The sequence below is a fragment of the Delphinus delphis genome, chromosome 18 (genome assembly GCF_949987515.2).
Source record: "Delphinus delphis chromosome 18, mDelDel1.2, whole genome shotgun sequence".
In the NCBI taxonomy this organism is placed as follows: Eukaryota; Metazoa; Chordata; class Mammalia; order Artiodactyla; family Delphinidae; genus Delphinus; species Delphinus delphis.
The window spans coordinates 60,801,750-60,829,483 of NC_082700.1; the positions used below are offsets into that span (position 1 = coordinate 60,801,750).

At 36.9% G+C, this 27,734-nt stretch overlaps 1 protein-coding gene across 4 annotated transcripts in view; it reads left to right on the top strand.

The window, feature by feature from the left end:
- GPC5 (glypican 5) overlaps window positions 1-27,734 on the top strand; it is a 1,355,126-nt gene that overhangs the window by 271,783 nt on the left and 1,055,609 nt on the right. For all 4 annotated transcript variants that reach the window (XM_059996229.1, XM_059996231.1, XM_059996232.1 and 1 more), the window contains exon 4: window positions 11,779-11,912. In XM_059996229.1, the coding sequence (XP_059852212.1) occupies window positions 11,779-11,912 (134 nt within the window). The remainder of the gene's footprint in view (window positions 1-11,778; window positions 11,913-27,734) is intronic.

The following is a 27,734-nucleotide window of genomic DNA, read 5'->3' on the forward strand; positions in this document are numbered from 1 at the left end:
GGGTGTGAGGGTCCATAATCATGTATTTTTGTATTTCCATTAATACAAACTGAGCAAAAGTTTTTATAGTAATATACTATCACCATGCAATAATTCTAATCATCATGAAGTTAATTTTTTTCACCAAATGTAACTTTGGCTGGGAAAATATCTGGCTTACAAATGGAAATTGTCAGGAAAGTAGAATATATTTTATGAATAGCTCAAGCTCAGCTTTGCTGAAATTTATCTCTGCTTATATTATTAGTATCATTTAATGTTGTTTCAAGGTTTATCAATATTCATCCAGTATACTTTTATACTTTCACTGAAGTATGTGTTGCATTATATTGAAAAATATACTAGGATCATGTTTTGGGTGGAATCTACCTAATTTAAAGGTTGAGTTCATAAATTATGTTATGTTATATGGGGGACACTATGATATGTATCTATAGGGTGAGAAGATGTATACCTCTTCAGTCAAAATACGACATAGGAAGGAAATTAATATATTTGATTATTTAAGGGAAAATTAAACAGGATATTACAGTCACTTAATTACATGTATCAAAACAGAATTAAACCACAATAAAGACTATTTGTGATGTTAGTAACAATTTGTACAACCATTAAAAGATATGTGATTTAATGAAGCCTGATTTTTGGCATTGTATTAGTCAGGGTCCTCCAGAGAAACAGAACTTATAAGGTATATAGGATGAATATACATCAGAAGGTATTTATTTTGAGGAATTGATTGGCTCACACGGTATGGCAGCTGAGAATTTCCACAGTCTGCTGTCTGCAAGCTGGAGACTCTGGAAAGCTGGTAGTATAAGCCAGTCTGAGTCCAAAGACCTGAGAACCAGGGGAGCCGATGGTGTGAATCCCAGTCTGAGAGCAGAAGGAGGTGAGATGACGGACCTGAGCAGTGAGGCTGGGGTTGGGTGGGGGAGGGGAGAATTCCTCCTTCCTCTGTCTTCCCTCAGTGGATTGGATGATGCCTCCTCATGTTGGCTAAGTGATCTACTTTACTGAGTCCACTGATTCAAATGCTGATTTGATCTGTAAGCACCTTCATGGAAACAGTGTTGAATCTGGGCACCCTGTGGCCAGTCAAGGTGACACGTAAAATTAACCATCACAGTTATTCAATATGCAGTTATAATAACATCGTTAACATCAGTGTTTGTCAATTGCCTCCCAGGTGAAAAGCACTGAAGAAGATGACATTAAATGTTTGGTAACTTATAAAAGTTATTTGCAATACCAGAAATAACAGTTATTCACTAAAATTTTCATATGCAGTTCTATGTTTCATATGCAGTTTAAATGTAGATTAGAAAGGTTTTGATGTGAAGCGTGGATTTCAGGTGCAACTACAGATCAGTAGCAATATGAAAAGCATTTTCATACTGGAAGGAAATCTAATTTTTTAAGAAAATACTGAGGATTCATAAATCTGAGAACATGTAACGTATGTTAAGTGTGACAGTTATAATGAAATCTGCCAATTTTGCTTTTCTTCTTTTGTTCTGAATGTTATTTTATTTTTTTATACAGCAGGTTTTTATTACTTACCTATTTTATACATATTAGTGTATACATGTCAATCCCAACCTCCCAATTCATCCTGCCACGGCCCCCCCCCCCAACCGCTTTCCCCGCCTTGGTGTCCATACGTTTGTTCTCTACAGCTGTGTCTCTATTTCTGCCTTGAAGATCGGTTCATCTGCACCATTTTTCTACATTCCCCATATATGTGTTAATATATGATATTTGTTTTTCTCTTTGTGGCTTACTTCACTCTGTATGACAGTCTCTAGGTCCATTCACGTCTCTACAAATGACCCAATTTTGTTCCTTTTTATGGCTGAGTAATATTCCATTGTATATATGTACCACATTTTCTTTATCCATTTGTCTGTCGATGGACATTTAGGTTGCTTCCGTGACCTGGCTATTGTAAATAGTGCTGCAGTGAACATTGAGGCACATGTGTCTTTTTGAAGTATGGTTTTCTCTGGTTATATGCCCAGTAGTTGGATTGCTGGGTCATATGGAAATTCTGTTTTTAGTTTTTTAAGGAACGTCCATGTTGTTCTCCATAGTGGCTGTATCAATTTACATTATCAATTTTGCTTTTCTAATTGTTGAGCAGGTATTTGATCTGACCAAATAATTTCATTGTGGTAGTTTGTAGATCAGGAAGTTACTGACTATTCTTTTTTATGATGTTACCTGCCCTTCTGTAGAAGAGAGGAAACTCTTACATTACTGTCTCATAAAATTGGAATTTGGGGGTTGTGTATCATGGGAGGACTTCTTTTCATCAATCAGTTATCCTGGTTTTCCTCCTAAACCCAGGTGAGAAATCAAAGTGTCTAATATCTTTGTAGTTCCTCCTTTTCCCGACCCCTATTCATTCCTAGGAATCTTAAAGGGAGATAACTGCCATGTTTCCTCTCAGCCACTCCCACATACATAGGGGAGATGGGATTCTCTTGTCTACTCATATATCTAGATCATTTTCAATCCAGATTATTTATGTAGGACACTCAGGAACTAAGACTTATATAATGTGAATCCACACAACAGATGAAGATAAATACCACTAATCATAAAGAAAAGACCACTGATTCTATAATAACTAGAAACTCATCCACTAACTAGATTCAGTCTTAGCAAAGTTATTGTCCTGCTTTGGGATTCAATTTTCTCAGCCTTAGGTTAAGGTTAGATATCTTGTATGAGACTTCCAGCTCTATTAGTCTAAAGTCCTTCCTCCTTCCCTCCCTCCCTTCCTTCCCTCCTTTCTTCCTTGTTTTTTCCCCCTTTAGCCCTTCCTTCTCCTCTTCCTCCTTTCTAGTTCCTCTTCTCTCTCCCTCTCTTTTAGGGAGTATATTATCTGAATTCTCTTTCTCCTGCTTCGGAAAGATTTTCTTTCTGACCGTCTTTACATTCTATATACGTTTTGTAATTTCATCCATTTTCATGGCTTTAACTATTGGCTCTCTGCAGGTAATTCTAATCATTAACTTGCTCTTTATTTCTAATCCACCATTTAGAACCATCTTTTCGAATGACCTCCAAATCCAAGTTCTAAATTAGAATTCACCTCCTGCTCTGGGGAGCAGATGAGCCCAAACAGTAAACTTATTCTATGGTCTAACTTCCACATATTGGTTATTGGATCTTTATTCACTCTGCTTGCCAGATTCAAAACTGCTAACAGCTTTATTTCTTCTTCTTTTTTAAATCTCTTATAGTGAATCAACCAGTAGCCAAATCCCATTCATTCTGCTTATAAAAGAGCTTTCCCTTTCTCTTCTCAGATTTCGTGGGTTTTTAGGTTTATTCTAGGATTTTCTTCTTTTACCTATGGGACATGTCTCCTTGTCGTCCAGATCTTTCTAAAATGAGGCTCTGATAATGCTGTTCCTTTGCTTGAACCTTGTAATTAAGCCCCCTCCCAAACCCTTATGAACTTGCCCAACCTGCTTTTCTCAGTTTGTTCTCATGGGAATAAAGCTAAAATCATGGATTTCATCTGCGTCTGGAAAAGTTAGCCTCATTATGATTTGTGGTAACAGATTTTACCCCTAACACCAGCCAGTTGTTTGGCAAACCATTTCTGAGAGTAATAGGGAACTGGGCAAGAGAAAATTAATGAACTCACATTTGTTGTTAAAACTAGAAAAATTGCCAATAGTATGTTCCCTCCAAATAGTTTAAAAGTAGCTTTTAATATAATGGAGCACAGCACATTTGACCCAAAACCATTCTGTTTCTTATTTTTATCTGTTATTTACTATTATTGTTGTTGTTTTCCACCATGCTTGCAGAGTCATATCTTACGTAATTTCTTTTAACCAGCTCTCACTTTAACACCAAGCATCCTAGATATGGCCTGGTTCGGTCACCTGTTGCATACACAGTGATGTAGAGTCCACCTTTGCCTCATCCTCTGAAACAGATTGCTTAATAAACACTCACACCACCTCCACATTCACTGCTTTTCAAGTTATAGTATTTTAAACATTTTTGCTTTTCAATTTTATTATTATTAATAAACATTTTAAAAGATCATTGCAAACTAAATGGAAGCTCTGCTGATGGATGTCAAATGAAAATGAACAGTTTTAAGTTGTTTCTTACAAAGCTTTTTGGGGTTATTAGCCAAAAGCTTTGAATATTTTAAGACTTAAATAAGACTGAGTGAACAGACAGAGGGAGACTGTAAACAGAAGTTTACACTTTGTATGTAGTGCCATGATTACAGTGAGAATGGAGAAAGTCAGCTAAGTAAAAAGGAGTTGTTGAAACAAATACTTGAGCAGAGTGGGAGAAGCGATATGGGTTAGGAGCAACTAAGAGAGTTATTTCAAGGTGAGATGGGAATTTGAAAATCAGTGAGAAGCCAGACATGGAACTTAAAGCAGACACAGATAAGCATTAGGGAGGAAAACTATTTTTTTCCAAGACACTTCAGACTGATTGCAGGGGAGAATGGTAGAGACCAGGGTGGGGGGAGAATAAGGAGGAAATTGCAGTATAAGTCAAAGATGAAAAATTATCAAAGTAAGTGGGAGGGATTTTTTCAATAGCAAGAAGGTGCTAGTATTGAAATGGTCCACCCCAATCGGCTCACTCAGGGAAGCTAAGGTGACAGGCTAATGTGCTGGTAACAGATGGTTTTCCATTCCCTTTCAATAAAGCGTGAAGTGGAGCTCCCTGATAGCAAGTCAACACATATAAAGGCTCTGAAATTTATTTGTATGTATTGGAATCTGCTCTATATGCTTGTACCTTTGGATACAATTAAAGATGACTTATTAGTCTATGGCTTGTACATTTTCTTTTATCCTTGTAAAAAAAATTGCAACGATGATAATGGGAACAAAAATAATGTGAGGCTGGTACTTTCAGCTATCTTTCTGCCTTCCTAGGAAATATGTGCAATAGCAGATATGGTCTTAGGTCCAAGATGGGATCGACAGGGTGAGATAAGATTTTCCTTATCTGGCAACTGCAAACTTGTTTTATTTTCTCAAGTTTAAAGGATGAGAAAACTGAGATGTGTAGAAGTTCTGTAACTTGTCTACAGCTCTATGGCTCATAACATGGGATCATAATTGCCATTCCTTTCCCTTTTACTCTTCTCCTTTATTTCAAACTCTCCTTTAGTGTCGCCAGACAGCGTTACTCTTGACATTCCCACCATCAACTTATAACATCTTCCCTTGGTTCTTGCTACTAGGAGTTGTTGACAGTGAAGATTCTTTCCACCTTTGTAATGAATACTTTAGCACCTTGTTAATATATTTACACTCCACTATCACTGTTTTTCCGCTTCAGTGATTGGAAATTCACTCTGAGCTTTTTAATACCTTGACCTTACACATCCCTAACTTCTCACTTTCAGTAATTTGCTGAGTTCTGTTGATTTTTTTTCAAAACAAACCTTACTTTTTTAGAGCAGTTTTAGGTTTACATCAAAATCGAGTGGACGATACCAAGATTTCCCACATTGCCCCTGCCCCAGCACGTGAAGAGCCTCTCCCATTATCAGTATCCTCCACCACAGTGATGATACATTGGCTACAATTGATGAACCGGCACTGACACATCATTATCACCCCAAATCCACAGTTTAGAGTTCATTCTTGGTGTTGTACATTTTACGGGTTTGGACAAATATATAGTGACATGTATCTACCATTAGAGTATCATACAGAGTAGTTTTCACTGCCCTAAAAATCCTCTCTGTGTTTCTGCATTCATCCCCCCACCCATACCCACCCCTGGTAAACATTGATCTTTTTACTGACTCCATAGTTTTGCCTTTTCCAGAATGTCATATAGTTGGAATCATACAGTATGAAGCCTCTTCAGGGTTACTTCTTTCACTTAGTAATGGGCATTTAAGTTTTCTTTGTGTCTATTCACAGTTTGATAGTTTGTTTCCTTTTAGCACTGGATAATGTTCTGTTGTCTTGAGGAACCACAGTTTATTTATCCATTTACCTACTGAAGGACAGCTTGGTTGCTTCCAAGTTTTGGCAATCATAAATAAAGCTGCTATAAACATCTGTGTGCAGGTTTTTGTGTGGACATACATTTTTAACTCCTTTAGATAAATACCAAGGAGTGTGATTGCTGGATAATATGATAAAAGTGTTTTTGTTCTTTTTTTTTTTGATTTTGTAAGAAGCTGCCAAACTGTCTTCCAAAGGGGCTGTACTCGTTTGCATTCCCAACAGCAATGAATGAGAGTTTCTGTTTATCCACATCCTCGTCAGCACTTGGTGTTGTCAGTGTTCTGGATTTAGCCATGCTGATTCTTCTTCTCTTCTCTCTGTACATGATTCATGAATCCTTCTCTTCATGGACACTGTCACTACTGTACTTCAGAATAAAATTCTCTTTCCTGAGAACTTCAGGATCTGTTAACAGTTTACCTCCCTTTAATGGGTCTCTCTCTCTAGTCCAACTTCTACAGGGCTGTCAGATCCATTGCTAAATATCAGCTCTGGAATTTTGCTTTTCCATTCAACAGCCATCAGAGGTTTCATCTAATAAATAAAACTTCTTAGCTTATCATTTTAAACGCTCCAAGATCTGACTCCAACCTACTCTTCAAACATAATTTCCTTTTACTACTACCCTTCATGTTCCCTTCTTTCCAGGAGAACCAAATTTTTATCCATTTTTGATGTCAGCCTGATTTTTCTTGCACTTGTATCTCTCAAGATTTTCCCTCTGCCTTCCACCATTATTCTTTGTTCAGAAAACATTATATATCTAATCAGTCTCCAAGCTACTATCTCTCCCTCCTGTCTACCTCTATATCGTCTGCTTCTTTCACCACTTCTTCTGCTGACTTGGGCCCCAGCATTTCTCTAGTGCTCTACTGGAGGACCTTTCGTCTCCCTCCCTGCAAACTGCTCTTATGAAGATTTTTCTCTTGTGGAAATCGTTAAGCAACCATTTTCCAACGTGGAAGCTTTTGCCTGCTTTCCATTTGCTTAAGCAAGTTTTTTAGCTTGATATCCAAGACATATTAAGGCATTTTTAAAGAATTGAGATATAATTGATCTATGACATTATATTAGTTTCAGGTGTACAACATAATGATTAGATGTTTGTATATGTTGTGAAATGATTACCACAATGTCTGGTTAACATCCATCACCATATATATATATCATGGCATTTTTTATGTCTTACCTTTTGCTATACTGCTTTCTTTCACTATGTACATTTTGTTCTATGAAACATGTTAAGTTGTTTACACCTCTTTGCCTTTCTACTCTCTCCTGGAAATTTCCTGCTTTGTCTACCTGGCAAACCCCTAGTTTATCTTTTAATCTGCCATTTAGACATTACGTACTGAAGCTCTTCCCTAAGCACCCCAAACAGAGTTAATCTGTTCATTTTCTACATGTTACAGTGCTACTTCTTTTTCTTTTTTTATTGAAGTAGAGTTGATTTATTATATTAGTTTCAGGTGTACAATATAATGATTCAATATTTTTATAGATTATACACCATGAAAAGTTATTATAATATTATTGACCATATTCCCTGTGGTCTACATTACATCCCTGTGACCTATATTTTATAAATGATAGTTTGTACCTCTGAATCCCCTCCATCTAATCTGACCATTCCCCCCCACCACCTGCCTCCCCTCTGGCAGCTTGTTCTCTATATCTGAGTCTGTTCCTATTTAGTTATATTTGTTTATTTGTTTTTTCTTATATTTCACATATAAGTGAAAACATAGTATTTGTCTTTCTCTGTCTGACTTATTTCACTTAGCATAATACCCTCCAGGTCCATCCATGTTGTTGCAAGTGGCAAGATTTCATTCTTTTTTTAATGGCTGTATAATATTCCATTGTATATACAGTTGATCCTTGAACAATGTGGGTTTGAACAGGTACACTTATATGTGGATTTTTTCTTTGATAAATATGTACTACAGTGCCACACTATCTGCAGTTGGTTGAATTCATGGATGTGGATCTGTGGATACACAGAGTGGACTATAAAGTTATATGTGGATTTTTGACTGTATGGGGTTGGTGCCCCTAACTCCCACATTGTTCAAGGGTCAATTCTATTTACCATATCTTATTTAGCCATTTAGTGAGGATCCTGGTCTTGTTGCTGATCTTAGAGGAAAAGATTTTAGCTTTTCACTGTTGAGTATGATGTTAGCTGTGTGTTTCTCATAAATGGCCTTTATTATTTTGAAGCTTGTTCCCTGTATACCAACTTTGTTGAATGTTTTTATAATGAATGGATGTTGAATTTTGTCAAATGCTTTTTCTGTATCTGTTGAGATGATCATGTGATTTTTTTATCCTTCCTTTTGTTAATATGGTGTATCACATTAATTGATTAGTGGATATTGAACCATCCTTGCATCCTGCAATAAATCCCACTTGATCATGATCTATGATCCTTTTATATTGTTGAATTCAGTTTGTTAATATTTTTTGAGGATTTTTGCCTCCATGTTTATCGGGGATATTAGCCTGTAATTTTCTTTTTTTGTAATATTTCTGGCTGGTCTTGGTATCAGGGTAATGCTGACCTTGTAGACTGAGTTTGGATGTATTCCTTCCTCTTTAGTTTTTCAGAATAATTTGAGAAGAATAGGTATTAACTCTTCTTTAAATGCTTAGTAGAATTCCCCTATGAAGCTATCTGGTTCTGGACTTTTGTTTGCTGGAAGTTTTTTGATTGCTGATTTAATTTAATTACTATTATTGGGTCTGTACAGATTTTCTGTTTCTTCCAGTTTCAGTCTTGGAAGACTGTATGTATCTAGGAATTTATCCATTTCTTCTACATTGTCCAAATTTTGGCTTATAATTGTTTGTAGTATTCTCTTATGATTATATGTATTTCTGGGATGTCAGTTGTAACTTCTTCATTTCTAATTTTATTTATTTGGGCGCTCTCTCCTTTTTTTTTATGAGTCTAGCTAAGGGTTTATCAAGTTCATTTATATTTTCAAAAAAACAGCTCTTAGCTTCATTGATCTTTTCTTCCTCTTTTTTTTTGTTCTCTATTTCATTTATTTCTACTCTGATCTTTACTATTTCCTTCCTTCTGCTATCTTTGGTCTTTGTTTGTTCTTCTTTTACTAGTGCTTTTAGGTGTCAAGTTAGATTGCTCTTTTGACATTTTTCTTGTTTCCTGAGATAGGCTTGTATCACTATAAATCACTCTTAGGACTGCTTTTACCACATCCCATGGATTTTGGAAAGTTGTGTCTTTAATTAGTCTCAAGGTATTTTTTTATTTCTTCATTGACACATTGGTTTTATAGTAGCATGTTGTTTACTCTCCATGTGTTGTTGTTTTTTCCAGTTTTCTCCCTGTAACTGATATCTAGTTTCATATCTTTGTGGTCAGAAAAGATGCTTGATATGATTTCAATCTTCTTCAATTAATTGAGACTTGTTTTGTGGCCTAACATGTGATCTATCCTGGGGAATGTTCCATATGCACTTGAAAAGAATATGTATTCTGCTGTTTTGGGATGGAATGTCCTGTAGATATCTGTTAAGTCCATCAAGTCTAATGTGTCATTTAAGGGCAATGTTTCTATACTGATTTTCTGTCCAGATTATATGTCCATTGCTTCAGGTAGGGTATTAAAGTCCCCTACTTTTGTATCACTGTCATTTTCTCCCTTTATGTTTGTTAATATTTTCTTTATGGATATAGGTATGCCTATGTTAGGTTCATACATGTTTAAGAATTCTTCTTGGATTGACTCTTCCATCATTATGTAATGTCCTATTTTGTCTTTTGCTCTAGACTTTGTTTTCAAGTCTGTTTTGTCTAATATGGGTATTGCTACCAAAGCTTTCTTTTTGTTTCCGTTTGCGTGGAATACTTTTTCCATCCTCTCACTTTCAGTCTGTGTGTGTCTTCAGCATTGAAGTGAATATCTTGTAAGCAGTATATGGATGGGTCTTGTTATTTTTATTCATTTAACCACCTTATGTCTTTTGATTAAGGCATTTAGTCCATTTATATTTAAAGTGATTATTATAGGTATGTACTTATTGCCATTTTGTTCATTCTTTTCTGGAGGTATTTGTAATTCTTCTCTGTTCTTTTCTTCTTTTAGTCTCTGCCCTTGTGGTTTGATGATTTTCTTTAGTATTACTTTTGGGTTCCTTTGTTCTTTTGTGTATCTATTGTAGGTTTTTGGTTTTTGGTTACCATGAGGTTCATATATATAAATATATATATTTTATATATATAAGATTTGTTTTACATTTTCAAATTCTTTCTTAAAATTCTCACTGTGTTCCTATAGACTTCTCCTGAGTTCAGTGAGCTTTTTTAGGACTGGTACTTTGGACATTCTATCAAGTAAATTACTTATCTCCATTTCATTAAAGTTTGCTTTCTGTTGTTTATCTCTATAAATTAGATGAAGCAATTACCTCTCCTGCTCTTGAAGGTATGTCCTTGTCTGGGAGTATCCCTATGCTGACTGTGTGTGCCCAGTGGCTTTGGCAGGAGGACTGGAGCCAAAGTGAGCATGGGCCAGGGCCTTTCCCAGCATTCTCTGGGGCTGTCACATTGGCAGGGTGGGCTGGAGCCTGGTGTGGGCCAGGCCTTTTCTTAAGGTGCATGTGCGTTTTGATGTTTGGGGGGATTGTTTTTTCTTTCCTTCTAAATTGTCAGCTCTTTTGGGGAAAATTCAGTTTCTAATCTTTTATGTCCTATAGCATCTAATACATGTTCTTTGCAAATATTGGAACAAAATAATTATGGTTTAAATAAATGAGTTGATGCATAATTCCTGTAATGCTCATTCATGGAAAATTTTAAAAAATTTAGAACTTTAAGGGAACTTTGGAATAATTTTTTCTAAGTTCTTCATTTTACATATAAGAGAATCAAGTTTTAAAAAGTTCTGCCACTGTTTTCAAGATCTTAGCAATTAAGAAGGAAAAATTAGGACAGGAACCAAAGTCTCCTGATTCTCAGGCAATGCTTTTATGTATTTTTAATTATATGACTATGCCTTTTTAAATGTATAAGTTATCTTGTGAATCTTTTTTGATGCTTTACATGGTAATGTGTCCAATTAATTCCTTAATTTTCAATGATAATTACATATGAAGATCTTTACTAGATAAGTAGTATTAAAAATTAAAATTTTCAATTCTATAAATAATTTTTTAAAAAGAGACCATAAATAACGCCCTTGAAATCAAACCAGATTGAGGAAAAAGATATACAACTATTACAAAATGAGATCTTATATAAAAATGTTTATTGCCATTTCTAAGAAAGCATTTTAAGAAGAAAACTACCCTTAGAACTCATATAGAAATGGACCACATATTCAATAGCAAATTATTTTATTAAAAAAAATTAGTACAAGTAAGTAATTAGTCATACATATGGTTATAAACCATAAATAATATATACTTTGATTAGTTTTATTTATACAAGCAGGCTAGTTTATTAATGTAGCTCTCTGATTTTGCATATATGTTTTTATTCGTGTATTTTGCACTTGCATACATGCAAACTGTATAAATGTGTATAGCATCAATTTATTATGGCTGCCATTTTATACAGATAATTTGATTCCCTTTATTTTAAAAATTAACAAACATTGTATGTCTTAAAGGTTATTAGTGTGCTATAAATAAGAATATGTTATTGTTTTGGACTCTAGTGAACATTACATCCTCAGAAAGGCTGGAGCATGCTTTCTAACTGTCTTTAATATTTTCTATTTAAAAGGTAAATAAGATTTGTGGCCGTCCAATCAGAACACCCACACAAAGCCCCCGTTGTTCTTTTGATGGGAGCAAAGAGAAGCATGGAATGAAGATCTTTATAAGAAATGGGGAAGAGACACTTGCCAACAGAAGAAAGTAAGACATTTGTTTTACAACCAGAAAGAGAAAAGAAAGTAAGCTATTAATTTTACAGCAGAATAGAATGTATTCTATTCTGCAGGGGTTGAATTAAGAATTAAGTAGAACAAAATACACTATTGAAGAAACAAAGGATCAACATTAATTACCTTTAAAATTCAGTGCTTCCTCCTATTCTGTTAATTAGGAAGATAAGTTCAACTCAGGAGACCAAAAAACCTTTCTGTGATAAGGGAACATTTTTTATGACACAATATGGCAGGCCTTACATACATATGATCATCGTGCACTTCAAATGTGGCTAGTGTACAATGTTTTACAGCAATCTGTAACACTCAGTCATCTTGCTTAACTGAAACTATGCCCCTTGAAGAGTAACTTTTCATTTCCCCCTCCCTGTAGTCAACAATATTGCATTGTACACTTCAGAATTTATTAAGAGGGTAGATCTCATGGTAAGTGTTCTTACCACAATAAAATAAAAATTTTTTAAATGTAGCTAGTGTGACTGAGGATTGAATTTTTAACGTTACATAATTTTAATTAGTTTTAGTCAAAATTTTACATGTAGCTAATAGCTACTATATTGGACAGAATGGAACACAGAGAGAGTATTCATGTAAATGATGTGATAAGTATTACTGAATGTTAAGTACCTGTTAAAAAATGTAAAGTGTCCATACCTTTTACCTGGAATGCTGAAAATTACAATCTTTCGATTCAAAATGATAAGCATTAACTCACATTTCTACCACTGTGCCCGTGATTAATTGTTAAATTAATTGTTAAAGCCTTCATTAGTGTCCGGTTGCTTGAGAATTGGTGATTAAACTAAAAACTTTTTAATACTGGAGGAAACTATTATTTATTTATTTTGGTATTCAGTTGACCAGTACAATGGCAAATACTAGATTCTCAGTAGGTATTTTTGAATTGACCTGAAATTCAGAATTCTGTGTTTATTAATTCAAATAATTATTTCTAAAAATACCTTATGGAGAATTCAGTATTTTATATACTTTACTCTCTATAATGTAAAATCTGTTTCCTTTTGAGATAGTGCTCTTAATTGCCTCATTCTCTCCTCAGTTGGGTTATTAGCACGGGGTAAAGAACTGAGCTATTACTGGCTATGTGCTACAGCTGAAAACAATTAGCACATTGTTTGCAAGTAAAATAGCTGTGTTTTTATGTTTTTTTCAATTTAAACATCTATAGTGATCAGTACTTATTTCTTGCATTTGAGAAATCAGTATGCTTTGGCTATGGTGGTTCTTATAATAAAACCCAGCTAAGGAAGATATTACGTTCCTAAAGATCATGTCAGTTTCACCACCAAAACAACCTAGTTGCTGGAAAACCAAAACAAAACCCGATACTTAACATGGTTTATTCCCTTGCGAAACTAAGACCATGCAGGTGAAATGTTACAGAATGGCTCAGGAGCAATGAGGGGCTTATCTGAGTGGAAAGTTTTATAAGTATCTATCCTGGCCATTGAATAAACCTCCATGTCACCAATCTTGCAAACTCATTATTTCTATGCCCTTGACTGGTCAGCCACCATTAACCATTTCCCATGAATCAGGGTAGGCTCATCACTGGCCAATCTCATGCCACGCAAGGTGAACAACCAGAGGTCCTGCACTTGAGCCAGCTTAAGCATTTCACTTTTACACATTTTTTATTGCCATTCCTGAATGGAACTTAATTTCTGTGGCAGTATATTTGCTCTTGATGCCTATATATTGTGCAGACCTATCCATAAAGTAGACCTGAATTTTATCTATCCTTTCCTATTGTAAAGTAGACTTTGTCATCCAAGCGATGCAGAAGGCTGCAAGTAAGAGTTTATTTGGGCTATTAGGAATTGCAATTCAGGAGAGAGATTTGGGTGAAACTAAAAGGGTGTTGGAGCAGAGGAAAGAGTCAGGGGCTTATAAGATAAAAGCCACAGGGTTGTTAAAGTTGTCTGGCAAGAATTATGATTGACTCTGATACAAGAAAGGAAATATTTATTCTTAAGGGCTATTTTAGGGTAAGGGTTCAATAAGTAGATAGGCTGTCATGAGTTATTTGTGGTAAGTATCCGATAAGTATCATTGGGCAGGTGTTCTGAGTGCCTGCATTAAGACAGTAAGTGGTCAAAGGTCAGATTCCATCCAGGTCCAGATGTTCGTAAGTCACACTTCCTCAGTGGACTCCCAGCTCCGTTTTAGAAAGCTCTCTTAGCAATACTATTTTGATTTTCCTTTTATAACCTGAATTTTATTTATCCTTCATCAACTTATCTTTCCCCACGAGGTCATAAATTTTGATTTAAGTAGGTGGGGCAATGTAGCAGGAATAGGTGCTTAGTGAGTCTGGGCTAATTTCCATGTATCTTACTTGTCCTTTTCCCACCTGCTTGAGCCTGATTTCCAATCGATCACGTCCACTTGATGTTATATTGCTTCTATACAAGCCCGATCTTATAGCCTGGCAGGTCAGACAGTACTTGTTTCCTCATGGGCATCTCAGGTTGCAGAATCATTTGCTGGTTTATGGTCAAGTATGCAGGTTCTGCCAGAGGCAAGTTGTAAACCAACCAGCTGACTGACCTACTGAATGACAGATGGACCAACCAACCAAACAAGCAAAAATCGTGTTCAGTAAAAAAATAAATGACTTTACTCTAAAAGCCTTGGTGTCTATACTGTGATTCTTCTTATGGGGCTTTCTGGAGTCTCTGCAGAGCATCCTTATTTGCCACCAGTACTTCAGTCACCATTGCATAGATGAACTGGGTCATCTGGACTGAATGTCAGAGTACCTTGGTGCGTGCTACTTTATAAATGGGTTGTAGCAACACAGTATGTTGTAATATGTGTGTAATATGTTTTCTCTAAGATGCAAAGGGATCCCAAAAGCTCTGTGCTTCTTCCTGTGCTTTAGGTCCTCTTAAGTGGTGAAATTTGTCTTTTGCATGAGAAGAACATCCCAATCAGATTCAGACTACTAGACATTTACAAACCCTGCTGAATTGTCAAGCACTCAAAATGTCAATATATTTCCCCACCAGAATCATTCAGACTAAGTTATCTAGCATAATGTGATCAATATTTGATTATCAGCGTGGCGTCCTATAGGATGTCTAGATGATCACGGCTCCTGTCTGTCATGGAGTGGGAGAATTGCCTTGAGGTCTAACAGTGAAGGGGTTCTTGCCAGCTGAAAGTGAAACGTTTCTAATTGTCCTTACTAGTTGGTAAAGAGAGAAGAGCATTTGTCAAGTCATTAGCTGCATAGCAGGTGGCAGGACATGTATTGATTTGCTCTAGCAGACACCACATACAAAGGAGTATGTAATTGGAGTCACCCTCTGACTCAGGTTATGATAATCCGACCATTATCTGTGTCTACCCCCTGTGCATAGACCAGCCAAACAAGTGAGGTCAATGGTGAAGTGTTAAGATCACCACCACTACAATTTTTGTGTCTGATGATGACCCTAAACTCAGCAATTCCCAGGGATATTGTGATAGTGTGATTTATAGTAAGAAATATGTATTTGTTCTTTGACACCATTCGTGGCATAGACTCCTAAAACCCTTGGATTTTCCTAAGTGATGAGAGAAGAACGGTGTCTTTTGTTATGTTAGTGAGGTGACTTTTGGGTCCCACCTAAGGATCGGGCTGGCTGCCTGGAGAGCCAAACATGTGGTTAAAAGGCTGGAACTTTCAGTCCCACCTCCTAATCTCCAGTGAGGGGCGAGGGGCCACAGGTTGACTCAATCGACGGTGGCCATGAGTTAATCAATCCCACCTGTGTAATGAAGCCTCCATAAAACCCCCGATGGTTTGTAGAGCGTCCGTGTTGCTGAGCTTGTGGAGGTGCAGGGCGAGTGGCGTGCCTGGAGAGGGCACGGAAGCTGTGTGCTCCATCCTCCAGTGCCTTGCCCTGCGCAGCTCTTCCATCTGGCTGTTCCGGAGTTATATCCTTTTACAATAAACTGTTGACCTAGTAAGTAAAACATTTCTCTGGGTTCTGTGAGCGGCTCTAGCAAATTAGTCAAACTCGAGGGGGGAGTGGGTAGTGGGAACGTGTGATTTATAGCCAACTGGTCAGAAGTACAAGTAACAACCTGGACTTGAGACGGGCACCTGAAGTGTGTGTGTGTGTTGGAGGGGGTGGGACACAGTCTTGTAGGACTGAACCATTAACCTGTGGAATCTGATGCTCTCTCTGGGTAGATAGTGTCAGAATTGAATTGGATTTTTAGATACGCTGCTGCTGTGGGAAAATTGCTTTTTGTTGGTATGGGGACCCTCACTGCCTCTCCACATACTGGAATTGGTATCAGAACCAAAACAGCTGTGATATTCTCTCGTTTTGCTATTTTTTGTACAAGAGGTAGTTTTAGGGATTTCAGTTTGGCCCCCACTCCATGAGTTGAGGAACCGTTGTGGGAATTGCGCAAGGGATGTGTATGTCTCTTCCAAAGACATATTGAGAAGCGTGAAACAGACACACTTCTGTGGATTCATTGGGCCCAGTGTGAGACAGACTGAGCCTAACATTTAATTTTCATTTTGTAACTGAAAGTGGGGTCCGGCAGCTCGCCACTCAAAAGTCAATAAATAGGCAAGGTTGGTGGAAAGGAAAGCTTGCTTTATTTCGGATGCTGGCAATGAGGGGGAGGGTGGAATCCTGTCCAAAGGCCAACTGCCCCCCCACCCCCGCACTGACAATCAGTGGGCAAGAGCTTTTGTAGATGGAGGGAGGGGGCTACATGCAGAAACAGCACGGTCAGCTCTGACAGTCATCTTGAAATTGGTCATGTGGTGGTCTGACCAGCGTCATCTTGATTGTTTTAAGTACCGTTAATCTTCAGTTCCAGGGTTGGTTTGTTCCCATTTCTTTGAGGCCAGTTCTCGGAATGATGGCAGCTTATGTCATGGCTACAGCCTGGTCATCATGTAGTTCACCTCTTCCACCTGGTGAGGGTGTCAATATCTACAAAACAGCTCACAGGATACCACTCAGAATATGATCTATAGCCCATGAAAAGGAACTAAAGGTCCTTAACTATGCTTAATGACTAAACTATACTATTTAGTCTTGGACTGTTTTCCTTTGTTTCTGCATTTTCTCACTTCTCTGATTAAACTTTTTTTTTTTTTGCGGTACGTGGGCCTCTCACTGTGGTGGCCTCTCCCGTTGCGGAGCACAGGCTCCGGACGCGCAGGCTCAGTTGCCATGGCTCACGGGCCCAGCTGCTCCGCGGCTTGTGGGATCTTCCCGGACCGGGGCACGAACCCGTGTCCCCTGCATGGGCAGGCGGACTCTCAACCACTGCGCCACCAGGGAAGCCCTAAACTTATTCTTTGCCCAAAGGTTTTTCACAGACAAAAGCCAGACTGAGGACATGGGGGGGCAGGGATCATAGGGTCCTGCTCCATTTCAGTTTGACCTCTATGAGCCCCATTTAGACAGAGTAGAATGGCATTTTGGGTCTTTAGGATTAAAGTTAACTGAGAGCTGGTCTCTATTGCTAGGAAGCAAAAGGGCCACAGGACCCTTAAGGAAAGATGGGAAGAAAACTTTATGCTACATAATTGTTGGGCTTGTTCAGGGATCTTTCTCAAGAGAACCCAGCCTTAGTATAGTGAAGGTACTCAGAAGCTGGGATTAGGAACTAGGTGAGAGACTGAGAGTTCTTTGTGCGGCAAATAAAGTGACATTTTTCTTGTACTTTATATTTTTGTTAATTCAGATCTCTTATTTGATGGGTGAGCTATTTTATTATCACTCTAATCAACTTATTAACTAATATAGTTTAATAATAGTTATATAAGTTAACTAATACAAGCTAATATAGTTTTAAAATTTTTATTTCCTAAAATTTTGTTTTCTCTTGTTTCCTTTTTTTTCTGTGAGCTTAGTTTCCTACTAGATTCCTTTTTAAATTTAACCATTTGTAAGAGTTTCTTTTTATGTTCTATATGTTGTTTGTCAGTTTTAGACTTTGCAAACATTTTCTATCTAAGATGATAGTTCAGTTAAATGTAAATAAGTGAGTTGATGTGTAACTTAAGATGATCTTTGTTAAACAGAAATTGAGTTTATAAAATGTTTTCATGTTTAAAAATTGCTTGCTTGCATCAATTCAAAAGGATAGTCTACTATTCTTTTTCATACTAGCATTATAGTTTTGTTTCTCACATTGTTAATATATGTAGAGACTATATCTTTATATATGTTATGTATGAGGTAAAGTTCCAACTTAAATTTTCCAAATTCTGAGGCAGATTTCAAGGGTTGCTCTAAAACAATCTGTTCTTTTCCTTTTCTCATTGATTTTTTTTTTTTTGCTTCATACTCATTCCAAGTTCCCTTAGATAGATACATACACTGGCCTGTTTATAAGCTCTCTCTGAAATTGCTCTGTTTACTGGTTTTTTTTTTTTTCCTGTTTCTTCTTTTTTCTCTTTTGCTCTTAAAGATTTTCTTAAATCTTGTTAGCCCCTTTACCTACTGTTTCTCAAAATTCTCTTAGATGTTTGTAGAATTATTTTTTCAAATATATGTTATAATCTCTTGAGTTTTGATTAGGGTTATATTGAATACAAAGATCTATTCAGACAAAGATATGTTTATAATGCTATATGTGGCTACTTTTTTGTACTCTGTTTCTAATGGTCGGTCTGTTGATGGGACTGGGTTTTCTCTGTGGATGATCACATGGTGCACTGGTACAGCTGTTCTGGCAAGAGGCTTGCTGTACCTGGTAAAACTCATATACTCTACGCACTACAGTCTACCTTTTAAGGATGTATCCAAGAGAAACTCTTGCTCGTATCCAGTATAGTTGCTCTAGTTGTAAAATGCATCAGTGTCTCTGACACTGTCTTACCATGTAAATGAAAAATAAACACTGTTCTATTTACTAAAACTTTAAACTGTTTTTACATATAAATAAGTCATAGTCTTTAAAAATTATATTGTCATAATTTACTTTAGATTTATTTTCTTTATGGTATAGCTTATAAAAATTTCTGTTTTAAATTATGGTAGATTTATGGCACCTGATTTAAAACATACATATTTTCAGGTCTTTGTGGCAGAGTAAGAGTTAAGTTTATATAGTTTCCTTTATTCAAACAAGTCTTTTGAGGTTTATATAACCATTGTTGACATAAATAATTTGACCTTTGGCAGGGGTAACCAACAATATTTATTAAGAGGTGATTAGTCAGTTTTTGTTTTTTAATTGGAATGTCTAGTGCATGGTTCAAAAACCAAACTCTACTGAATTAAAAAAAAAAAACAAAAGCAGAAAGATGAGTTTATTGCAAGGATTTCAACCTGCAAACTGGGAAACTCAAGGCTATGGGAGTAGTGAGTTCTGATTTGCTCACAGACTAAGGGATTTTTATGGCATAAATATGGAAGTTATTTGGCTTTTTCAGGTTATTGTTTGGCTACTGGTCTTCTTTCTTATTTGGATCAGGGTAGCTGAGTTAGGAGAATAGGAAGTCCAGAGATGGCATGGACAGACTTGGTGTTTGGGGATTGGCTGGTGTCCTCCGGCAATTTCTGAGAAGAGCTGTAAATTCCTGTAAGGTTAGGTTAAGTTTCCTTCATGCACCTACGCTGACCGTCTTCATTTTGTCCTTGACATAAATGACTCAATTTTAGGTTGGTTCTACAGTGTTTTACAGTGATATATGATATACTGAAATAGTAGTTGGGTTTAAGGCTACCATCTTGTTCTTTGTTATCCCTTTATACCATTTTTTTTATTCCTCCTTTCTTGCCTTCTTTTGAGTTTAGCTGGTATTTATTATTTTTTTATCTTCAAAGCTTTTTAGATTTGTGTTTCTTCAGTATTCTCAATGGCTATCATAGAGATGAAAATATGCACTTTAAATTTTTTACCATCTACTTTAAATTAACAGTTTTACCACTTTATTGAACAATATGAGTACCTCAAAACAGTTTCACTCTATTACTCTCTTCCTAGCTTTTGTGCTATTTTTGTCAACAAATCTTACTTCTACCAACATTTTAGCAACCCCCAAGACATTACTGTTATTGTTGTCTTTAAGTAGTCAATATTTACCTATAATTACTTATTTTATTCTTTCTGGTACTTTTTAAAACTTATTTCTGTGTGTTCATCTAGAATCTTTGCTTTAGCCTTAGTACATCTTTCATTGCTTATTACTAGTGATGAGTTTTCTCAGCTATTGTTTGTCTGAACATATCTTCACTTTTGAAGAATATTTTCACTAGGCCTAGAATTTCAAGGTGTTGCCAGATACATTTTTTAAAACTGTAAATGTCCAAGTCATCATTAAGTTCATGGCATGACACTGTATTAAGGAGTACGAAGGGTTTAATGGAAACATTTAATGTGAAAGGTAACTAAGGTAGTTGATGTTGCTGGCGCCCTGCTTGCAACCCTTTACCTGTCCATTTTGTCTGCTTCTTGGTTGCTGTGTCCTGGCTGCTCACGCACAGCTGCCTTATTATCTGGGGAATTGACCTCAACAGATAGGAGCCTTCTGTGTTTATTATCTATTGCTACCTAACAAATCATTCCAAAACTTAGTGGCTTAAAGCAAAAATAAGCATTTATTATGTAACTTTCTGTGGATCAGGAATTTGGGAGCTGCTTAGCTGTGGGGTTTTGGCTCGGGGTCTTGGGGAGATTGCTGTCAAGAAGTCAACTGGGGCCATAGTCATTTGAAGGCTTTAGTGGAGCTGGAGTATCATCTTCCAAGATAGCTCACTCACATGGCTGTTGGCAGGAGGCCTTGGTTTCTTGTCACAATGACCTCTCCATAGGACTGCTTGAGTTTTCTCACCACATTGTGGCCGGTTTCCCTCAGTGTAAGCAATCCGAGAGAAAGCAAGGGAGAAGCTGTAGTTTCTTATAATGATCCAGCCTCCTAAGTCCCAAACTGTCACTTTTGCAATATCCTAAAAGTTACATAAGTCAGTTCTATTCAGTGTGCAGGGGGACTACACAGAGGCAGGAAGGGAAAGATTACTGGGGCTCATCCTGGAGAGTGGCTATAACACCATCTCATCCACATGGGTGAGGGGGGTAAACTCCCACCTACCTCACCCCGTCGGTGGCAGCTTGCAGGCAATGACTGACTGACACAGGAGCCTACGGGGCTCGCCCCTTGCTGAAGGTGGTAGGACCGAATATGTGGTGACATTCACACTGCAGCACTCCTTGTGGAATCTGCCTGCAGATGAGACAACATCACTGCTTAACTTCTTCCTCCCCACTCTATCTGGCTTCCTTCACTACCTCTCTCTTACGAGCATCCTTCAGTGAGTCACCTGCGTCCACATTGCTGTGTCAGACACTGCCTCTAGGAAATCTGACCTAGAGATGTCTGAAGAAGTTCCTAAAATAAATGCAGAATAAGTGTAAACTAAGGCAGAAGTATAGTCTCTTATCATAAATATAGATATTTCTCTATATATTCCTAAGTTCCTAACTTCTTTTTTGTTTTTTTTCTCCCACTTTTTCTGAATTCGTAGGGAACCTTTCTGTTGAATGCATTGCCTTCTTCTCCTATTTGTAAAATTTGAAAAAGGAAATTTACATATTAAAATCTGTCTCTGGATCTAAGGGTTGTGCTAAACTTGTAGATAGTCTGGGAAAAGGAGCTAAACTATAGTTTATTATTATTTTAATCACATTTTGGAGATGTACTTATTCAGTCTACCCAATTTTTCCCATGTATGTAGCATGATGGTAACGAGCTGATTGGAGACTTGGAGTGATGGATACATACCAGTTACAAAGGTCTCCGAAAGTTGAGAAAGGCAAGGAAAAGGCTTTAACCATCTAGCAAAGCATCATGATTTAGCCTTGGTTTGGGGCAGAAACCTAGTCAACACAGCTGTAAAGGACACTGCCCTCATATAGCTGTCCAAACCAGCCCAGGCAGAGTGCTTTCCCTATGGCAGTTCCTGCTCTCTGCTTGATTGCTTGAAGTTAGCTGGTAAGAGTAAGCTATTAGCAAGCTTAAATCAGTGATAATTAGCTGTACATTATTATTTCAAAGCGGTGTGGCTGTGCCAGTTAAGTGGGTAATTAGGAAAACCCCAGGACAATAAATTAAGAGAGAGTCTCAACATCAGTGCTCCATCTGTTCTCCAGCTAGCATTCCAATTAGCCAAGCCTCTCATTTAAGAATATGCTGATTAAGGGGTGGGCTGTATGCGTGAGTGTGTATTGGGGTAATAAAGACTTAGGTTTCAGTAAAAGTAAAATGTTTTTAACGTCAGAGGTGATTTTGACGTGAAGGTGGGGAAAGGAGAATTGTTAGAAATAATAGATTTTCAATGTTGGAAACGAAATATAATTTAACTTATTTTATGAGTTTTCGTTTCTCTCAGTTTTCTCCTCAGAACTTCTTTGGGATATTGTATCAACGGGAAGTTCCATTTTATTCTAATGTGATTATTAAATCTTGAATATTAAATCTTGAATTGGGTGAAAATTTTACCACTTGGAACATGAAGAATTTTATTTATTGAGGATGGGAACTAAAGAGGACACTTGAAATTGCATAGTTTAAGGAGAGGAATGAGTCAGGGCCTCATTCTTATTCAGGATGGGTCTGTCTATGAAAGCAAATTAATTGTTACCCTGTACCTCACAGGAGAACACAGTGATGTGGTTAAAAATAATTAAATTACAATAGGAAAAATCTTTAAACATATACTGAATGAAGAACAGTTAACATTATTTAGGATGACTGCCAAGATAGCTCAAAAGGTTCATATTAAGTAGAATCAGTTGGCTTAAAATACATGAATTCATAGCTACGTTGTTAAACCTTATTTAGTAAAATACTTTATTGAAACCACAATTTTTAAAATTCTTGATGTGCATGTGTTTGGGTAAATGTATTTGTTTACATGGGTAAATCCGTATTGATAGACTGGGCTCAATGAATTGTGTGTACACATACTCAGCGGATGAAAATATCCATGGGTCAGGGAAAAGCCAACTCCTTGAGAAAAATTTAATATCATTTGTAGGACTGGAGAAAGCAATTTCCAATCTGTTTCCGGAAAGGAAGTTAGTGCTTCTTTGAGGTGCCGTTGTTATTTATTATCTGTACGTTTAATTTACTAAAATAAAGGCCATGTTCCCTTCAATGAGGACATTTCTGTTTAATTTAAAACAGTGCTTAGTGAGTGGTGGCAGTGAGGGCACCTAGGGCAGGGCAGGCCAAGGTGAGGCTTTGGATGAGGGGCCAGAGGCCAGGCCAGAGCAGGGCTAAGAAAACGTGAGCGCAAGGCAGGCTAGCGTCAAGCCCTACATGAATAATGCAGGGCAGGACCCCATGGGTCAAAACCCAGGCACACAGGAAGAAGGAATGCCAGGAGGCAGAGCAAACATGTGGCAAAAGTTTAGGCTAGTGGTGCTTAACCTTTTGTGGGTCACGTATCCCACTGAGAATCTGATAAAAACTTCGCAGAACAAGAAAGTTCATAAACAAAGGACTTGAAACTGTGTTTGCTCTTATTTTCTAGATGTTTGTGGAAAAAATTAATGACCATTTCATGAAATATCTGAAACTAAATCCAAACAATGGGCAATTAAGCTAATATTCTACAGTATTTGTGTTGAAAGGAGAGATGGCTCCAAGTACTTGGTATAAACTTGAAGTTGAAATTGTGATGGTCTTAGAGCTTCGGCATCCAGTGCGTGCTGCTGGCTTTTTGTTTTGATGGTAACGATTATTGAAAACGACAGAAAGCAAACGTATGTGGTTATCAGTGTCTACGATTAGTGCTCTCATAGCTTGCTTGCTTAGATGAGGATAGGCTTATATCAGGGAATATGAGATTTATTCTAAATTCTTCAAGTTATTTACATCGATGGTCCATAATGCTCTGGACCTCAAGTTAATTTGCGACATCCGTGATACTGAGACTGTCAAATTTAAGTTAATGTGAGTCAAAATCTCCCCAAATTTCTCATTACAGAAAGAATAATAAAATATATTTCTCAGTCATAGGAAAAATGTCCTTTAATTTGGACATTTTTCTAACTGGTTCTCCAAAAACCTTCTGTTTCCCAGTAAACAGCAGCTTTGCCAGATGAGCATAGAAGGTTTTCAATAGTATTTATAATCATGACTATAGGGTTACCTCATTTATATGGCTCAAGATATCCCCCATCAAGAAAACCAAACTGTGAATGCAATTTTCCCTGTCTAATATACCTGAAAGCAACCTTCCTCCCTCCCTCCCTCCCTTCCTTCCTTCTCACAAAAAGTGAATCTTTTATCCATTTTCCTTTGGGAAGTCAGTGAACATCTGCAAAGTTGAAAAGAACCCCGAATTCAGCTCACATTTTTTTCACTCAAATTTTTTAAGCCACGAGGAGGATTTTAAATATGTGTCGTATTGAAATTGATGATTTTTATAGAAGTGTATAAAAGATACTTCAGAATTTTTAGCAGAATCTATGGGGCCTACATCAGGATGATGAGTGAGGCTCATTTCTTTTACTAAAGTAGCAAAAGTAATTGTACTTAGAAGCATCGTGAGTGCTTCATCTCCAGCAAGAGTACCAAGCACTTTCTTTCTCTTGGTTTTCTGTTGCAAAGAATATTCCATCATTTTAAATCTATCATTGGCATTTGAAGTGTCCAAACCATGCATACAGATAAGAGTGAAAAATGGGGAGCAGGTGGAATCAAGAGAGATTCATATTTTTTTATCCAGTTGTATATTGAATAGAAATAACAAAGCTGCCCATTTCTCCATAATTGTGCTCAAAATAGAAGAAATGTGTTTCTAGAGTAGATTATATCCTTTAACAGAGGCTCTGCTTTTTATGATTTTTCTCACCTTCAAGATACAAATTTATGTCAACCATTTGCAGGCCATACCATGGTCTCCAGAATCACATGTGGAATCTTTTGCTTAGAAGTGCAACTGATGAAAGTTTTAAGGTAGTGTTGGGATAATTCTTTTCGTTTAGGCCCATATTCATAGACTTACAGACTTGCAGATCAAATTTTCTTCTAATTGATTGATTCTGTTTGATGATTTTTGAAGATTAACAGTCTAAGGTGCTCCTTTGGCTGTGTTGGTTTGACCCTCCTTCAGCAAGAATCTTGTTAGACATGCAACACTGCAACTTTGGGGTCCTGCAAACTGAGTGAATCCAAAGGATTTATAATCTTTACTGTATTTGGCTTGTCTTACCTTTTCCAATGTAAGCTAAGCCTTATGTACACAAAGTACATATGAATAATCATAATGGAAGTGCGGAATTACTTTAATTCTGATCATAGGGACAGTATTTTATTATTTTTTTAAAGAAAATTTCTGGTTTATTTGTCACAGCATGGTTTGTGAGATGTGAGGGACAGTATTTTAGATGTCATAATTGGGTAAATGTGATTATGTATAATAATGATGTATTGTTTAACCCTGGTCAGCAATATTCTATGCCACCTTTCAGAAGTTGGGCATACAATAATACCTGGTTTACATGTGATATTCAAGAGTAATTTTTTTCCAAAATGAGAATTAGTAGAATAATAGGAATATAATTGAAGACTAAAAGAACTCATTTTCTTTGAACCTGGTTAACTATACATTTCTTGACCCTAAAGCCCGTCTTAATATCAGACTCCAGGAACACAAATATATGCATTGAGAGGTATACAGTAAGTGAACATGCAAATGAGAATAATTTGTACCAGGCATATATTGTCTATCAGTTAGACAAGTTTGTGGATGGAGGTAACCAGGAATATCTGACTGAAGTCATTAAAAAAAAAGAAAAGGAATGAGAAGGAAGCCCATTTATTGGCAGACTATCAAAGTGAAAGTAGTTCATTATGTTCTGATGCTGAGAGAAGAAAATATTGTCCAGAATGTTTTCTTATCCCCTAAGTCATGGAGTTTGTAGTTAAAATGTTAGCAACTACAGAAAATATCTTACTGCAAAAGAGAGTAACATTCAAGATTTGACCTAAAATCCTGAATCTCAAAATACAGCTATAATGTTTCTTTGTATAAATGACCTATATTAGAATCATTAGATTTGCAAATATTCTGTTTGGCTAAACCTTCTCATTGGTCTTGACCCAGTCAGGTCCTAGACACTTCTTTCTATTGGAAGATTAATAGCATGCTTCCCGAAACTAGTATAACTGAACAAATAATTTCATATTTTAATGAAAATGAACAAAGTTATGAGGTAGGAGAGAACATCACACCTCCTTTGGGATGGATGCTCAGTTTAATACTATCTGATTTGCTTAAATATTGGATGTTTGGTTCTGTGCTTATTTTTATAAATGAGTTAAGGTCTTTGTTTAAAGTCCTTTTTAATGGAGAACAGAGTCGGTGCTTTGTGAGGTACTTTTTTACAACATGGGAAAATGAGGTGAGAGCTTGTTTTGAAAACCTGGTTTTGACATCAGGTTTAAATCACTCTTTTAGAGGAGGATGCTTTCAGAAAGGGTGCTTCTTACTGGGACATTAAATGGTAATGTGTTGGGTTTGAGGGATATTGAAAAGTGAGAATAGAAGAGTCTATACTAATTGTATAGATGGTCATGAATGTCCAGCTCAGGGCTGGTATAAAATCACCACTAGGGAGCCTTAAGCACACAGCACCTGTTGGAAAAGAATCCTCTGCAGGGGATGGGAGGATGTTAGCATGTTTTCAGTGCTTTTTCCCATCATTTTCCCTGTGCCCCCACCCCAGTCTACTGCCCATCTTAACACCTTCAGCTCTGTTGAGAAAGCACAGTAAATCTGTGAAGGAAGGGAACCCATCTCATGAACAAGAAGACTTCCTACCAGGAGGGAAAAACCTGGAATCATTTAGTCAGAAGAAAGAAAATCCTTCTCTAGGAGAATAGTGCTGGTTCTGAGGTCACAGCTTCCATCCTGAGCAGTGGGTTCAGAGAGCAGACTTTATGAGTTATGCTTTTAGAAAAAAACAGTATTTTCTTTTGTAATCAAATATGAATGCAATGTGCTTGAAACACATTTCCATCTGTGATAAAACTCCCTGGTACCATTTATTGCATTGCTTCTTAGTGCTACACTCACCCTCTCCCCGCATCTCTCCAGGAATCATGAAGCCTGTATAGAAAGGGACCAAGAAGCTAGATTTCAGTCTCCCTATAGCCCATCTGCCTGCATGTATTTAATTATTTTCAAGCATTTACAACGAGAACCATTATTGCCACAGAACAGAAATCTAAAGAAATCTTTAGAAATCCCTTTTCAAGATCTATACAAATATTTTGTCAAATAGAATGACTTCGTTGGGAATTAAGTTAAATGATGAAATATAGATTCAGAATTGCCAGAGAAAATAGCCCTTACCCAGAAGCATGTGATTATGTATTTCCTCTGCGGGGCAGGAGACTGACACTTTAAATGTCTCCTGTTTGACAACCGTGGTCAGACACGTCCACAGGTTTGAGCCTGTTCATTAGTGCCATATTAACCTTAACTCTGCCTCAGGCCATTAACCAGCAAACTGCACATTTGACCTTTGTTCTACAGATATTTTCAAACAGTGTGTGAGAGGCACTGCTTTTAATTTGGTTTCTGTATTATGTGTGGACTGATGTGAGGGCTGAAAAAATCAATATATATCATTAAATACAGAAACGTGTGGTCTGAAACATTCCACCGAGAAAAGTTCCATTCGAAAATCAGGTTCTTCTCCAACATTTTTCCAGATAATCAGCTTTGCTCAAAGTTAGAAATAGTCTTTTATATCACGTTCAAGGGAAAAAAGGCAAGGAAGTGTT